Source organism: Chrysemys picta, chromosome 14, assembly GCF_011386835.1.
Source record: "Chrysemys picta bellii isolate R12L10 chromosome 14, ASM1138683v2, whole genome shotgun sequence".
Lineage (NCBI taxonomy): Eukaryota > Metazoa > Chordata > Testudines > Emydidae > Chrysemys > Chrysemys picta.
In genome coordinates, this window is record NC_088804.1 from 42,103,826 (window position 1) to 42,117,436 (window position 13,611).

General features: G+C 48.8%; 2 protein-coding genes across 13 annotated transcripts in view; one reads left to right on the forward strand and one right to left on the reverse strand.

Annotated features, from left to right (window-relative positions):
* Nucleotides 1-496: 496 nt before the first annotated feature.
* Nucleotides 497-13,453, forward strand: ZNF276 (zinc finger protein 276). Of its 4 annotated transcripts, none has more exons than XR_006173213.2 (11): nucleotides 497-737; nucleotides 3,662-3,971; nucleotides 4,277-4,323; nucleotides 5,077-5,574; nucleotides 6,818-6,896; nucleotides 8,188-8,268; nucleotides 8,734-8,844; nucleotides 8,922-8,997; nucleotides 9,654-9,864; nucleotides 10,125-10,224; nucleotides 11,860-13,453. XR_006173213.2 is itself a non-coding variant. In XM_042845302.2 (11 exons), the coding sequence occupies exons 1-11, from the start codon at nucleotides 563-565 to the stop codon at nucleotides 12,143-12,145; spliced, it is 1,878 nt and encodes a 625-aa protein (XP_042701236.1). In that variant the 5' UTR covers nucleotides 498-562; the 3' UTR covers nucleotides 12,146-13,453. The 4 variants fall into 4 exon arrangements, 3 of the variants coding, with proteins under 3 accessions (XP_042701236.1, XP_042701235.1, XP_042701237.1); XM_042845302.2 differs by having other exon boundaries at nucleotides 498-737; nucleotides 5,080-5,574; nucleotides 9,654-9,771; XM_042845301.2 differs by having other exon boundaries at nucleotides 499-737; nucleotides 9,654-9,771.
* FANCA (FA complementation group A) overlaps nucleotides 12,549-13,611 on the reverse strand; it is a 56,648-nt gene continuing 55,585 nt past the window's right edge. For 8 of the 9 annotated variants that reach the window (XR_010592631.1, XM_065567365.1, XM_024110138.3 and 5 more), the window contains 2 exons: nucleotides 13,274-13,366; nucleotides 12,549-12,910 (listed from right to left, as the gene is read on the reverse strand). Coding sequence is in view for 8 of the 9 variants with exons in the window: in XM_065567365.1 (XP_065423437.1) it covers nucleotides 12,803-12,910; nucleotides 13,274-13,366 (201 nt within the window). In the remaining variant the exon portion in view is untranslated. Of the gene's footprint in view, nucleotides 13,367-13,611 lie in introns of all 9 variants that reach the window. The other variant, XM_065567367.1, reaches the window with a different exon arrangement.

Sequence of the window (13,611 nt, forward strand, 5' to 3'; positions counted from 1 at the left end):
AAGCTGGCCACCTTTCCAGCCTCAAGGGAGGCCGGGGGCCCGGCGCTGTAGCTAATACCCCGGAAGGAAGGGGCTGTCCAGGGGAGAAGGCGGGCTCAGGGGAAGGCCCCTCCACGCAGGACACGACAGCCGGCTGCGGGGAGGGAATGATTAGGTCTCGGAGTGAAAGACAGGCCAGACGGAGCCCAGCACGCTCTGGGCGCTCCCCAGCTGTAGCATAGGCCAGTTCAAACCCCTGGCCCACGGGTGGCATCAGCCTGCGTGGGTCTAGCGTGGCACACTCCAGTTCTGCAGAATCCTCTAGCCCCCGGGGCTGCAGAAATAAGCTCCCAAATGCAGCCCGGCTGGCGGCACGAGGACAGGTGGGGGCGCGCGGCCGTGACACGCGTGGGGTGGCTGAGACGGAGCCCGGGCTGGGAGAGCCCCGCGCGTGGGAGGGACGGGGGGGGGGTCGGCTGCGCTCGGCTCCTCCGGGCCGCCAGGGGGCGCAGTGCCCCGCCGCGACCCCGCCAGCCCCAGCGCCGAGGCGGGAGGCGCCCGCAGCGGGCCCTGGGCGGCGGCGATGAAGCGGGATCGGCGCGGCCGGTTCCTGTCCCCCGCCGGCGGGCGCAGGCCGGAGCCCCGGGCGGGGAGCGGGCGGCGGGGCCGCGCGGCCCGGGAGGAGGCGGCCGGGGCGGGGCAGGGGGCGCGCGGGGCCCCGGTACAGCCCGAGCCGGAGGACGGCGCCGAGGAGGCAGGTGGGTGTCGGCGGCGCAGGGACCGGACTGGACCGGACCGGGCCCCCGCGGGCTTGGGGGCCGGTGTCCGGGCCGGGGCTCCCCCCGCGCCCGCCCGTCACCGCGGCCTCTGAGCCCCTCGGCGGAGCCAGACGCTCGATGGGCCCCGGGAGCCCAGACGGAGCCGCTCCCCCCCGGGCCCCCGCGCTCCTGCCCGGCCACACCCCGGGGGCGAGCTCGGGCGAGCGGGGCCCGGCCCCACGGGCGGGGGATGCTTTGGGGCAGGAGTGGCTTCTCCGAGCCCGGGCTGCCGGCTGACACTCCTCCGTCCCCGAAATCACCTGCACAAACCACCCTAAAATGGCAGGGCGGGCCTCGGCTCCCGGGAGCTAGGGCCAGCTGGCCTCGGACCAGGGACAGAGTTGGCCGGGCCTGGGAAAGGCACAGAAGGGGGGGCCTGGATCTTGACCCCCCTGGCCGTGGGGGCAGCAAACCAGCTCCTGGGGGCTTGGAGGCTGCCAGAGTCCAGGGCTGCTGGGCCAGCGCTCTTTAGCCCAGGAAATGCGGTTTCTGCTAGCAGGGGTGATGGGGGAGGAGCTGAGAGTAACTATAAATCCAGCCCCAAACAAGTGCAGAAAGTGGCAGGAAACCCGTCATCTGTCAATTCTCCTCACCAGAGAAGTGCTGGGAGTCCCTTCCGATCCTGATCTTCTATCTTCTTGTCTGGGGACTACTGGGAGCAGCTCTGCTTCTGACACAAGCACCCACAGTGCCTGTCTGCAACGATGTTTGGAGGGGTTTATCCCCGGGCAGGGTGACACTCCATAGTAAAAGAAGAGAGGAAAAATGGGGAAAACATCAATGAATGTTCCAGATTGTGGGATTTGAAATCTGCTGAAAAAAGCAGAATTAGGAAGTTGTCTGTTCAAATGAAATGTAGAGTCTGCAGTAAGTTAAGGCCACTTATTTGTGTGACAGAATAAAATGAGCAGGTTGGGGCACAGATGGTCTAAACCTTTCAGCATTTAAAGCTGCCCCCACCCATTATACGATAGCTATGAAAGGTTTCTACTGGCAGCTACATGAATGAGGATACACATTAGAAGCGTTATCATTGCCATGCTTCCAGGCATGAGCTGGTCATCGCTACAGTCAGGAAGTACAATCTCTCCTTGACAGTGCATTATGCTAAGTGTGGAAGAGAGGGAGGGTTGTTCTGAAATACCAGAGTACTGGACACCATCGACCAGTGGCTCTCAAACTTTTGTACTGGTGACCCCTTTCACATAGCAAGCCTCTGTGTGCGATCCCCCTTATAAATTAAAAACACTTTTTATATATATTTAACATATATATAAATATATTTAACACCATTATAAATGATGGAGGCAAAAATGGGTTTGGGGTGGAGGCTGACAGCTTGTGACCCCCTGAGGGGTCCTGTCCCCCCGTTTGAGAACCCCTGCCCTAGACCATGGGCCTTTGAGAATGCACTGATTCTGTATTAACTTGTATATATTTGTGTGAGTTGAGGGTTGTACCTGAAACAGCTACATTGTTTGTTTGAAGGGGAAACTTTTTTTTTTTGAAAGCAGACAGTTACAGATGAAGTCAAGTTGCAACATTTGTAACATAACTAGTGATAAAACCCTATCAAAGCCCCAAAAGCCATCGGTAGTGTCTGAACTTTCTCCTGCCTGTAAAGAAACTCTAAATTGAGCAGGGAGGGCTTTTACTGCCCTGTGCCGCTCCTCATCCGCAGAGAATCGTGCAGGTCAAGGCCGTCCGCTCTTCAGCTCAGACATGGGTGAGGGGAACGGCCTAGGGGCCTGCTTGGATTCCCTGGTATCAGAAGGGATTGCAGCTCCCATGTACACCCTTCTAGTGTTCATTGGTACATACTGCCCTCTGGGGTGCAAAAGGACTGTGCACTCAGATGAGCATGGTGGGAGCGTCAGAGGCAGGAAAAGCTGTAGTACAGGGATGGTGTAGAGAGGCCAAGGATAAGGCTGAACAGTTGAGGAAGGTCCATGGGCTTTCCTGATGGAGCCTGTGGTTCTGGCTGGATGACATCGCTGTTGCAGTGACATAAACCCAGTTTTAAATGCTGTTAATACTGTTCTGCTAGAGCCTGACTGATTGTTGAGTGCTTGGTTTCTGGGCACACTGGGTGCTGCGCATTGTGAAGTGGTAAGATTTGAAATGTTGCGCTGGCTTCTCAGAGGCACGTACCTTAGGGTCAGCAGACAGAAATCTTTTGTGTTCCCTCGCTGGGTCAGGCAAGCCCCCGTGGACAGGGGTCAGTCTGTGATCTGTATTCAGCTGGGGTAGAAGTGGATACAGCGGCACTGTAGTCACCCAGCCCCTGCTGCCAGTTAGTAACTGTCACTTTGTGTAAGGGCAGAACTGAAATCCTCTTTACAGGGTAGTTCAGCAGGAGTGCAGTAGGCTGCCATGGGAGGGTTGGAGAGTCACACGCCGGCATGGTGCTGGGCTGGCAGGCTGTTCAGTCCTTGGGCGGGCAGGGTGTGTTACTTTGAAGTAATCGCTTGTGGGTTGATGAACTCTAGAGGGAGAGGTTTGTGTCCCCTCATGCTGCTTAATCCCATTTCACTGGTGCCCTTGCTGGTCCTGAGCACAGGTTTACACAGCAGTGGTTGCTGGCGTCTCAAATGCAGCTGTTTCCTTAACTCCTCAGGCATGCCTCCCACCTGATTACCTTGATCTTGGCCTGGAGTGAAGGAGGGCCCTGGTTGCTCTGCATCCAAGCCTCTTTTAAGGCAATGCACTACCTTAGAGTGAAGTCATTGTGTAACATTTGTACTGTGGTAACTCGTAAGGGCCACAACCATGTCTGGGCCGGTGTGCTAGGTGCTGTACAAACACACGACAGTCCCTGTACAATGGTAAGAACTGACTTATTTTCATCCTTCCTTCTTACTTAGGAATTGGTAGAGCCCTAAGCGTAGGATATTGCCGACTCTGCCATGGGAAGTTTTCCTCCCGGAGCTTGCGGAACGCTTTTGGGAAGGTTCCTGTAACGGGAGAGAACTCGGAGAAGCAGCGACGTGTGGATCAAGTGTTTTTCACAGATTTCCAGCGACTGGTCGGAGTAGCAGTCCGACAAGATCCTGCTCTCCCGCAATATGTCTGCAAGAAATGCCATGCCCAGTTTTACAAATGTCGCAGCGTCCTCAAGACGTTTATTCAGAGGGTGAATGCATCGCCCACAGGCCATATAAAATCAAAAGGAAAGTATGTATTGAGTTTTTTTATTCATGTTCATTTTTCAAGTCATACATTTCTGTATATTTGTATAGGTTCGTTTACTTGTGGAATTTCCGGGCACTGAACTCCCAGGACAGGATGTATTTTTAGCAGCTGTAAACAGCTAATGACTGAATCTGTTTTCTCTGTAGCCAGCATGTGCTCCTGTATCTGTTACTGCCAGGTTGAGATACATTAGTTTGGTCACTGCCCTGTCTCTAGCTGCTACCATGTTCCTGGTTTTCTGTCTTTCTGGACGAGATTCTTCAGGTGCTGCTTTGTTTTGTGTGTAGGAACAGTGATGTGCAGCCACAGCCAGATGCAGAAGCCCCCTGTTTGGGTAAGTGCAGGACAGAATTATGGGGAACTATTTTTTGTTTGTTCTGTGATACTGTCAAAGGAGGGTTTGGGGTTTTCGACTGGACACTCAGACGACACGCCACTAACTTGAAAACTAGTCATTTAAAGAAGTTCCCTTCAGTTTGTTCCTTTAGTGCATTTGAGAGTTGTGTCTCTAGTCAGTGTCACTGCTTCATGGTCCTTTGTACTTCCTGTGTCATGCACTAGACGAGGACATCAGACTTGTGCACTGCTCCGGGATCTCGCCTGTTCGCTCTCCTAGCAGGTTCCACACAAGGGAGTTTTCCAGGAGTGGTATCAGCTGAAGAGGCAGCAGGGCATTCAGAGAGGGGAAGGGGGCTAGGACGGAGTATATCTGGTCACGTTCTTGGGCCTGCCCAAAAGTCCCTCAGACCCAGCAGAGAAGCAGAAAACAGCTTTGTAGGATTCCCGATTTACCAGGTTATTTTTTAAAACCAGACCATTAAAAAATTCCCGTAGATGCGTTCTTTTAAAAAGTACTTTTGGGGCCTCTGCCTGCCCGAGCTCCCCCATCAACTCTGGATGTTTTACAGCCACTCGTTTCAGGTGTTTTTAAATGGTTCAGCTTAGCTGTTGGGCATGGCATAAAGAGCCAGATAGATAGCAAAACAACCCATTACCATGCTATGTAAGTGGGGATAAGCACCGTTCGACAGCCTGGGACTGCCAAAGCGACTAACTGCTGGCATGCTCTTCTTTCCCATTTGAACAGTAGACTTGATCACATCCAGCCCCCAGTGCCTGCATAATTTGGTTACGTGGACCCACAACCATGCGGGGAACTGCCAGTCTGTGCCAAGCCTGCAGAGTGTGTTATCTTCCGAGTACTGTGGGATAATTCGAGCCGTGTGGGGCTGTGGAAACGGGCATGACTATGTTATGGATACAGATTCTGATTGCAGCACGGTGCTTGTCGATAACGCCTTGTCTGTTACATGGGAATGGAACAAGAGCACAGCACAGCGTTTGACTGACAACGGGGCAAGTGCAGACAATGCTGGGGCTGCCTCTGCTCCCAGGCCCCAGCTTGCTCCAGCAAGGACAGGCACTTGCGAGCAGCCAGTAAACAAAGGGACCACATCGGAGCCACTCCGAGCTGAGAATCCGTTGCCACAGAGCAGGAATTCATCTCATTCACAAGAGGACAGTCCAGTCTCTTTACAGGAGAAAAGTCTGCCCCAGTCAGCCTCTCCATTGAGCAGTGCCCCAGGTAAGAGTTTTGCCTAAAAAGCGACCTCCAACCGTATGGGGAAAGGTGAAGGCCCTTTTCCCCAGACTCCGAGGCTGGGTCCATGCAGAACTTTCTGACTGTGCTATCACCTCCGGGATGGGTGGTTTTCCAGGACGGCATAGACAGCAATCAACAGCACCTAAACCTCAGTCCAGGTTGATGTTAGAAACTGAGCATTGCAGAAAGGAAGCGTATTTAAAAATAAACCGCGGAAGCTGGGCTCTGAGCACAGGGCTGGGGCCCAGAAGCATGTGGAGTCAAATCGTGGCTTTGCCACGCACTTGCTCTGTGGCCTTGAGCAAGTCACTTTGCCTCTTTGTGCCCAAGTTTCCCAGTCTGTTGATGGGGATGAGACTGCTTCCGCCCCAGTGGAGATTCAAGATGAAAAGTGCCGAGTGAGTGAAATGGGCCGTGGTGGAGAGGACTGCTCCTCTGCACTCTGGGAGCTCTCGGTGTGTTTCCATGTGGCGTGTGCTGACATTTCAAAGAACCATTTGTGCAGGGGGTTGGACAATTCAGTGCAGTTGTTAGCGCTTTGCTCCTGGGCTACACTACCACAGTTTCCCTTATTGTTAATAAATACAAGGTGGGCCCCTGAGCTGCTGGGTGGATGGCCTTGCCTCCTCCCTCTCCAGCACCACAGCAGGTGTGTGAGGAACCAGGGAGAGCCTGGTCACTGCCCTCAGACATTCACGGGAAACTTTCCAGCATGATTCCAGCAGTGGACCAGTAAGTACTTAGAGAGCTGCTTCCATTCACCCTGTAGGCTTGATTTGGCACCTTCATCTCTTGTCCCTTCTCAAGGTGATGTGTGTGACACCACAGGGGATTATCTCCTGACTTTAAACAGGTGGGCTTGGGTGACTCCACCTTGTTTTCTGGATCATGCATCTGAAAAAGGCGTGAGCGAGACTTCCTGGTGCTGTCCAGAAGAAATGTAATTGAAAGCTACTTAGTCTCAGATATATTACAACCACAGAAACTGGTATGGGTCAGAATCAAGAGTGTTTACATGGGCATTGGGGCAAAACTGATCCATAACAGTTCCTGGCGTATAGGAGGTGAAGGCCCCAGGTCTTGTGAAGCCCTGCAGTCACATATGTGGTTAACCCATCCTCAAAGAGAGTGTATGTAGCCAGCTGCTGAGAGTGAATTCTCCGTTTGCGGGCTTCTTTTAGCTGCTTTTTGTTTGTAATATGCAGTGTTCTCCTTTATTTCCTAGGACAGTTGAGTGGGAAGCAGGTTCTGTCTTCAACGTCGGATGAGCGGGTAAAAGACGAGTTCAGTGACCTTTCTGAGGGGTGAGAGAAGAGTGGGTTTAAAATAGCCTAAATGTTCTTTGCAAGCATGAAAATGATCAGCTGAGGGGAATCTAATTCTCCAGTGTGACCGGTCATGGGAGACCCCTTCCTCCCTTGGACCCAGCATCTGACAGAGACTGGTTTCTTTGTAGTGATCTTGATAAAAGTTCACTAAGTTGACACCCCGTATTCCTTTTTCCTAATTGTGTCCCGTTTTTCTTTAAATGGCATTTGGAATCCCTGATAGATGTTTTAGCAGCTTCTGAAAAAGTTTCCCAGCAGAGCTGCCCTGTGTCTTTCAAGGACCCAGTTTGGTATTGCCCAGCTCTGCGCTGGGTCTGGTGAGATGATTGCCAGCACTGCAGGCCCATATAGTTTCTATTCTGTCTCATAGTTCATTCTCATTTCCAGCTACTGAGAGTCTGGATTCCAGAACAGTCATTGGTGTGGATATCTAAAGGAGAATCCATCTTGGTTGTCGGATATTGCACTGCACTTAGCGAAATCTGCTCTTTACTTACAAAAGGAGCATGTTTGATGGGAACTTGCCGAGTGGCAGTAAATGACACTTAAAGCCTATCGATTTTTGCAATCATTATAACCCCTCGTAACAGTGGAAGAAAATTAGGCCAAGATTCCCAAAAGAGGGTGTCTAAAGTGAAGCACCTAAATAAGTGACCATATAGCAGTTGTTCTGGGTCAAAAGTACGAGCCTGCCTTTTGCAAGCGTAATTTAAAATGTAGCTGGGAGCCTGAAAAATGTTGCACAGAAGATGCCAGAATGTTCTGTTGTCTCCTTCTTGACCCCGGAATTGTTTGTTTCTATAACTAGGGTAAAAAGCCCAAGCCTATTGGCTGCTGTTAGGAGAATGTGGAGTGAGCTGCAGAGTAATTAACTTTGTGTCAGAACAATTGTATTATGTTCTTGCTCTGCAAAATTGCCTGTCCTATTGCAGAGGTTGGCTGTGACAATTCCACTCTTACAACTTCCAGTAAATCTCTAACTGCATGGCCAGACTTTTTTCTCATTACAATCCTCAGTTTATTCTTGCTGGGCTGTAATCTCCAAAGAAATCGATTTTGCAGTTTCAAGTGTTCCTTGGGGTGTGTTTTTTTTCTTGCTTTAAGAGATGATGTGGGAAGAGACTGTTTTGCACCTCAGTTGCCATGACTTTTTGTGCAGGAGATTGAAGAACAAATATTGATGACTGCTAAAGAAACCAGCAAATTGGAGTGTTAGTGCTGAGGTTTCATCCAAACCAGGTATTATAAAGTTTCTTCTCTTCCTCAGAGACTTCTTGAGTGAAGATGAGAATGATAAGAGAACTGTGCAATCTTCAGATGACTCCTTTGAGCCTTATCCAGAAAAGAAGTAAGGGGCTTTTTTTACTTTGCTTTTTTAACACAACTTGGTTCTTTATCCACAGAATAGGTATAGCGCAGGCATTAGCATCAGCATCCCCTGACCCACTTCTTTGGGTTTTCTGGGATGGGGGAGGCCAACCCAGGGAAGAAGGTTTTGTTTGCTCTCACACGACCCAGAACTCAAGCTCCCCACATCTCCCTCACTCCCTTCCTGACCTGTTGGCACCTAGAGACGTGATTTACGGTGCCTCAGTAGAATGGTTCACTGAGCTGCACAGCAGGTGAATGTGATCTATCAGGGGCTGCATTCCTCCTCCTCCTCCCGCACTCCCATGTGCGGAGAGCACCTGTGTGTCTCCAGACCTTCGCTGAGCTAGTTGGGCCATTTCAGGTGAAATTAGACTTGAATTCAATACAAATGAAATATCAAACATTCTCATTCATCTCTTTACATTGTTGTTCCTTGCCTTAGGGGGTCCAACAAAAAGAGTGAAAATAAAGAAGCGAAGAAGGCTGAAGAGCCCAAAATAAGAAAGAAGCCAGGACCCAAGCCAGGCTGGAAAAAAAAGATCAAATGTGAAAGGTAACTGAACTGAGCACGGAGGCGTGAGACTCTCCGAGATTAGCACAATCTCACTGGAGTAATTCTCTGCTTTTCAGGGAGGAGCTGCCTACCATCTACAAGTGTCCTTACCAGGGGTGCACAGCTGTATACAGAGGGGCCGATGGCATGAAGGTAAGTTAAGAATTAACATGCGACTTCTGTTAGTACTTCTGTTAGACTTCCCAGTACTTCTGTTAGTCTCAAAGGTGCCACAGGACCCTCTGTTGCTTTTAACATGCGACTTGTTATTTCCAGTGTAGGTGCTGTGAGCTATTAAAGGGGATGAGTCACCTTTCATGCGAGTAGAGAATTAAGAATGGTATCTGGGCATTCCTTTCCCGCCTCTTGAAGGACAGGGATGGGTCAAAGTGAACAGTTCAGCTGCGTGACCTGTGTAGTGTCTGAGGTCTTTGTTCCGTTCCAAGTGGAAAGAGGAACTGGTCTCTTTCCAACTCACGCTGTGCTTCGTCTTCTGTCCTGAGATTCAGCCATTGCCTTGCTGGGGAGCCCTTTTGGAAACGCTGCAGGCTAATGGGCTGCTTGGGGCCTAATGTTGGTGGAGAGAAGGTTTAACAATGTTTTATTAAAGTCCTACAGAAGGATGGACTTGCAGGCTTGGATGCAAGCTTGAGTCATTTCACACAGTGAAACTAGAGGTGATGTGTAGGCCTGCACTACTGCCTTTTTCCCTCGAGTCTTCTGGCTTGTGCTATGTAAGCTATTGATGAGGAGTGTGAATTAACTTCTGACCCGTACTAGGGTAAAGAGACTCCAATCCTTATTTTTAGAAACACATAAAGGAGCATCATGAAGAAGTGCGGGAGAGGCCTTGTCCCCACCCTGGCTGCAACAAGGTGTTCATGATCGATCGGTACCTACAGCGCCATGTGAAACTCATTCATACAGGTACTTCCTGCTGACAGTGGCTGCTCACAACCGAAGGGAGGGTGTTATGCAAGAACAAGATGATGACTTCACTGTGCCAAGACCTTGTGTTGGGTATGAAACTGCCCTATCACTGTGGTATTTGCTTAAGACCCCCTTCCTCCCCCTTCCCACTGTTTGTTTGGTACTGAGAGGCCTCCAGGCCATGCCATCTTTTGGGAGGATTTGAGCTACTTCCCCCATCAGGTGCTAGTGAAGGAACTTCACGGTTTAGCTTAAATTGCTTGTGGTAAGCAGGGGCTTGTGTGTATCAATGAGGTGTTAAGGTGTCAACAGTGCCAATGACTCCTTCACCATGTCCCTTCTCCCTGCAGAGGTACGGAATTATATCTGTGATGAATGTGGGCAGACCTTCAAACAACGCAAACACCTCTCAGTCCATCAGATGCGCCATTCAGGAGCAAAGCCCCTCCAGTAAGTGCACTTGGGCCTTATGCACATCATAGTGATGTAATAAAGTAAATGAATAGACAGGGTCACCGGTTAGACCCCCTTTAAAATAGGAATCTGTAGGATTTCCTTCCACTAGTCAGAGTGGCAAAGAATTGGTGTGTATAGTTCAATGTTTAGAAAAAGGCCCCATCCAAGAGTCTCGCTGTAAGATGTTGGCGTTTTCATCAGAAAATCCAGATTGGAAGCTGAGGAGCCAGGGTAAGGAATTCATTTAAAGACACACTTCTCTGAAGTCAAGTTCCGAAAAGTTCAAATAAACTGGGGCCTGCTGTACTGGAAGAAGTCATGTGGTGTCTGGAAAACAGACCTGCTGCCTATGCTAGGAAGTGTAGGATTTCTCTGTCCTCTTAGCTACCAGCAGGGAGGTGATGTAACTAAGGGAGACATTTCCTAGTTGTACATTGGGTTTGTGACTAATCATGATCCTGACCAATTGGGAGTCTCCTTTTACTGGTCAAACTAGCTCGACTTATCTGCTTCCAGGACTCCTTTTAGCTCCACCCCAGTGCGCTCCCTTTGCAGGCTCACTCTCACGCTTTCTAATTTGCTTTGCCTCAGCTCCCAGTAGATGCAAAAACTGGGGAATTGGTAAATAATGAAGACAGGTCATTGATTCAGAGCAATCTGGATTGTTTGGTAAAATGGGTGCAACCAATATGCATTTGAAAATAGATATAAACATATACATCTGGGAACAAATGGGACTCTATCCTGGGAAGCAGTGACTCTGAAAAAGATTGGTGGGGCGTAGTGGATCATCAGCTGAACATGAGTGCCCACTGTGACCAAAAGTGATCCTGGGATGTATAAACAGGGAAATAAATAGAAGTAGAGGGGTTATTTTACCTCTAGTTGGCACTGGTGCAACTGCTGCTGGAATCCTGTGCCCAGTTCTGCCATCCACAGTTCAAAAAGCATGTTGATAAATTGGAGAGCCCTGCAAACGAGTAATTGAGTTCTGAGTCAGTCTGTTTAGTTTAGCAAAAAGGTGGTTAAGGGATGACTTGATTATAATCTACATGGGGAACAACTATTTAGTAATGGGCTCTTGAATCTCGCAGAGAAAGGTACAACTTCTAGCCATTGTCAGACATTCAGACTGGAAATAAGGTGTACGTTCTTAACAGTGAGGGTATTTAGCCAGGGTTGTGGTGGATTCTCCATTACTGACACTTTTTAAATCAAGGGTGGATGTTTTTCTAAAAGATAGTGTAGGAATTATGGGGAAGTTCTAGGTCCTGTGTTATATCATGGTCCCTTCTGGCCTTGAACTCTATGAAGGAGAGGCCTTCAGTAGCTTAGCATTTCTTGTACTGCGCTGCTCCAGCATCTTCCCTGCCCCATGCACAAGAGATGTTCCATTGAAGTGCTAAAATAGTATTAGCTGTCACCAATCTTCTTCTCCATATTCCTAAACCCATTTACCCAGATAGTTGCTGTGCAGGAACAGAAGATTTTTTTTAATACAATCTCTTGAGTTGAAGCCTTTTTGTTCAGTGAGCGTTACCCTCCTTTCTTACTAGAGATGAACTACTGCCAGCCTTACCTGGAGCTGGGGCCACTGTAGTGTTGCTCTAATTGTGTTTTGCTTTCCAGATGTGAAATCTGTGGTTTCCAATGCAGGCAGCGAGCGTCTCTCAAATATCACATGACCAAACACAAAGCTGAGACCGAGCTGGAGTTTGCCTGTGACCAGTGTGGAAAGCGTTTCGAAAAGGCCCATAACCTTAATGTCCACATGTCCATGGTGCACCCTCTGACCCAGACTCAGGACAAAACCAAGCCACTGGAGCCTGAGCAGATTCTCATGTTGAATCCTTCAGGGACTGTGGAAAGCCAGGCTGTAAAACCGGAACAGACTGCACAACAGGAGCCCACTTGAAGGTCTGCTGGAGGGGTGTACTGATAAACCATTCAGCAGTGAGGATTTTTAATATACATTTTAATAGATTCTCAACAAAAAAGCCCCCTCAGTGCAAATAGCTTCAGCTTGCTCAGAAAAAAAAAAAAAAAAAAAAAAAAAAGCTTTTACTGTGCTGTGATTCTCCATGCTTAAATCAAATTCAGCGGTGTTGTACTGAACAGTCTCCATCGAATGTAAAGGAACTGGATGTTCTACACTCCCCCACGTGGTGATAGAAACCAAGTTGTACCACATCACTTAAGTAGTTGCATAAACTGCAGGCATGTATGTAGTTCCTATTCAGAGGGGTCTACAGTTATATGGGACAGTGGAGTGACTTAAAACTAGGCTTTTTTTTAAATTACAATTCCCCAAGCAAGTCTAAAGTGAAAAATTTAACCTACTTTTTATTATTAACAAGAGCTTCAAGGTTTTGCTTGTAATAAATTATTTACAAAGTAATTTGAATCAAGTAGTCCTGGTTACAAAGATGGAGGACAGCTGAAAGTTTTTCCTGTCAATCCATTTCTTTGGATTCCACAAAAAATATCTTAGTAAACGCTTTCTGCAGCTGCAGAGTTAGACACGTCTTTCTCTGCTGCCCTTGCCCGGGCTACAGTTCTCCACCAGTATCACTCAGAAGAGGACTGGTTCATCATAGAAATCCTCAGCTACAGTGGGCTTCCAGGAATGGAAGAGGGCAGCTTTCACCTCTGGGTCAAACTCTTCACAGGGATCCAGTAACTGGGAGGAAAAAGAAAGCAACTGGTATTAGCTTGCTTTGAAGAAGCAGCAATTGGCTTCTAAGATCAGCAACAGCTCAGCCTCTCTGTTTATAGTAAAGTTCCCAAAACATGCCTCAGCTAGAGAAGAAACAGCATGGTTTGGGGTCAGGCAACAGCCAACTCCACACAAACAGTGGATCTGTACTACCAGAAAAGTACTATGAAAGGGGCATTTAAATGCTGTATGGTTTGGGGACAGCACTAGTTCATGATTAGTCTTGCAAAAAAGACTGAGGGCTGCATGCATGCTGACACTAAATGGAGGGTAGGCAGGAGCTTACAATGACTTGATAAAAGTGAAAAGGAGGCGGACTTAGCATACCTGTTGTATATGTGTAAAGCTCTTTTTAGGGCACCATGCAATTGAATGTAGCAGAAATTGACGAGCCTTAGTTATCACCTCTAAAGAATCCACCTAGTGAAAAGACATCAAGTTCAGGACAGAAAGCAAAGTCACTTGAAATCCTCACTTTCATCTTTATTAAAAGAATGTAGACTTTTACAAGTGGCTTAGGTACTTTAATTTATCCTATTTACAGATTAGGTACAGAACTTCACCATGTTTAAAATTAAAGTGCACTCTAAGGTCCTCTAATAGCAAGGTTAATGGGCATGTCTATCTTATGATGGCACTCCAACCTGATCATTCTTTTATGCCAC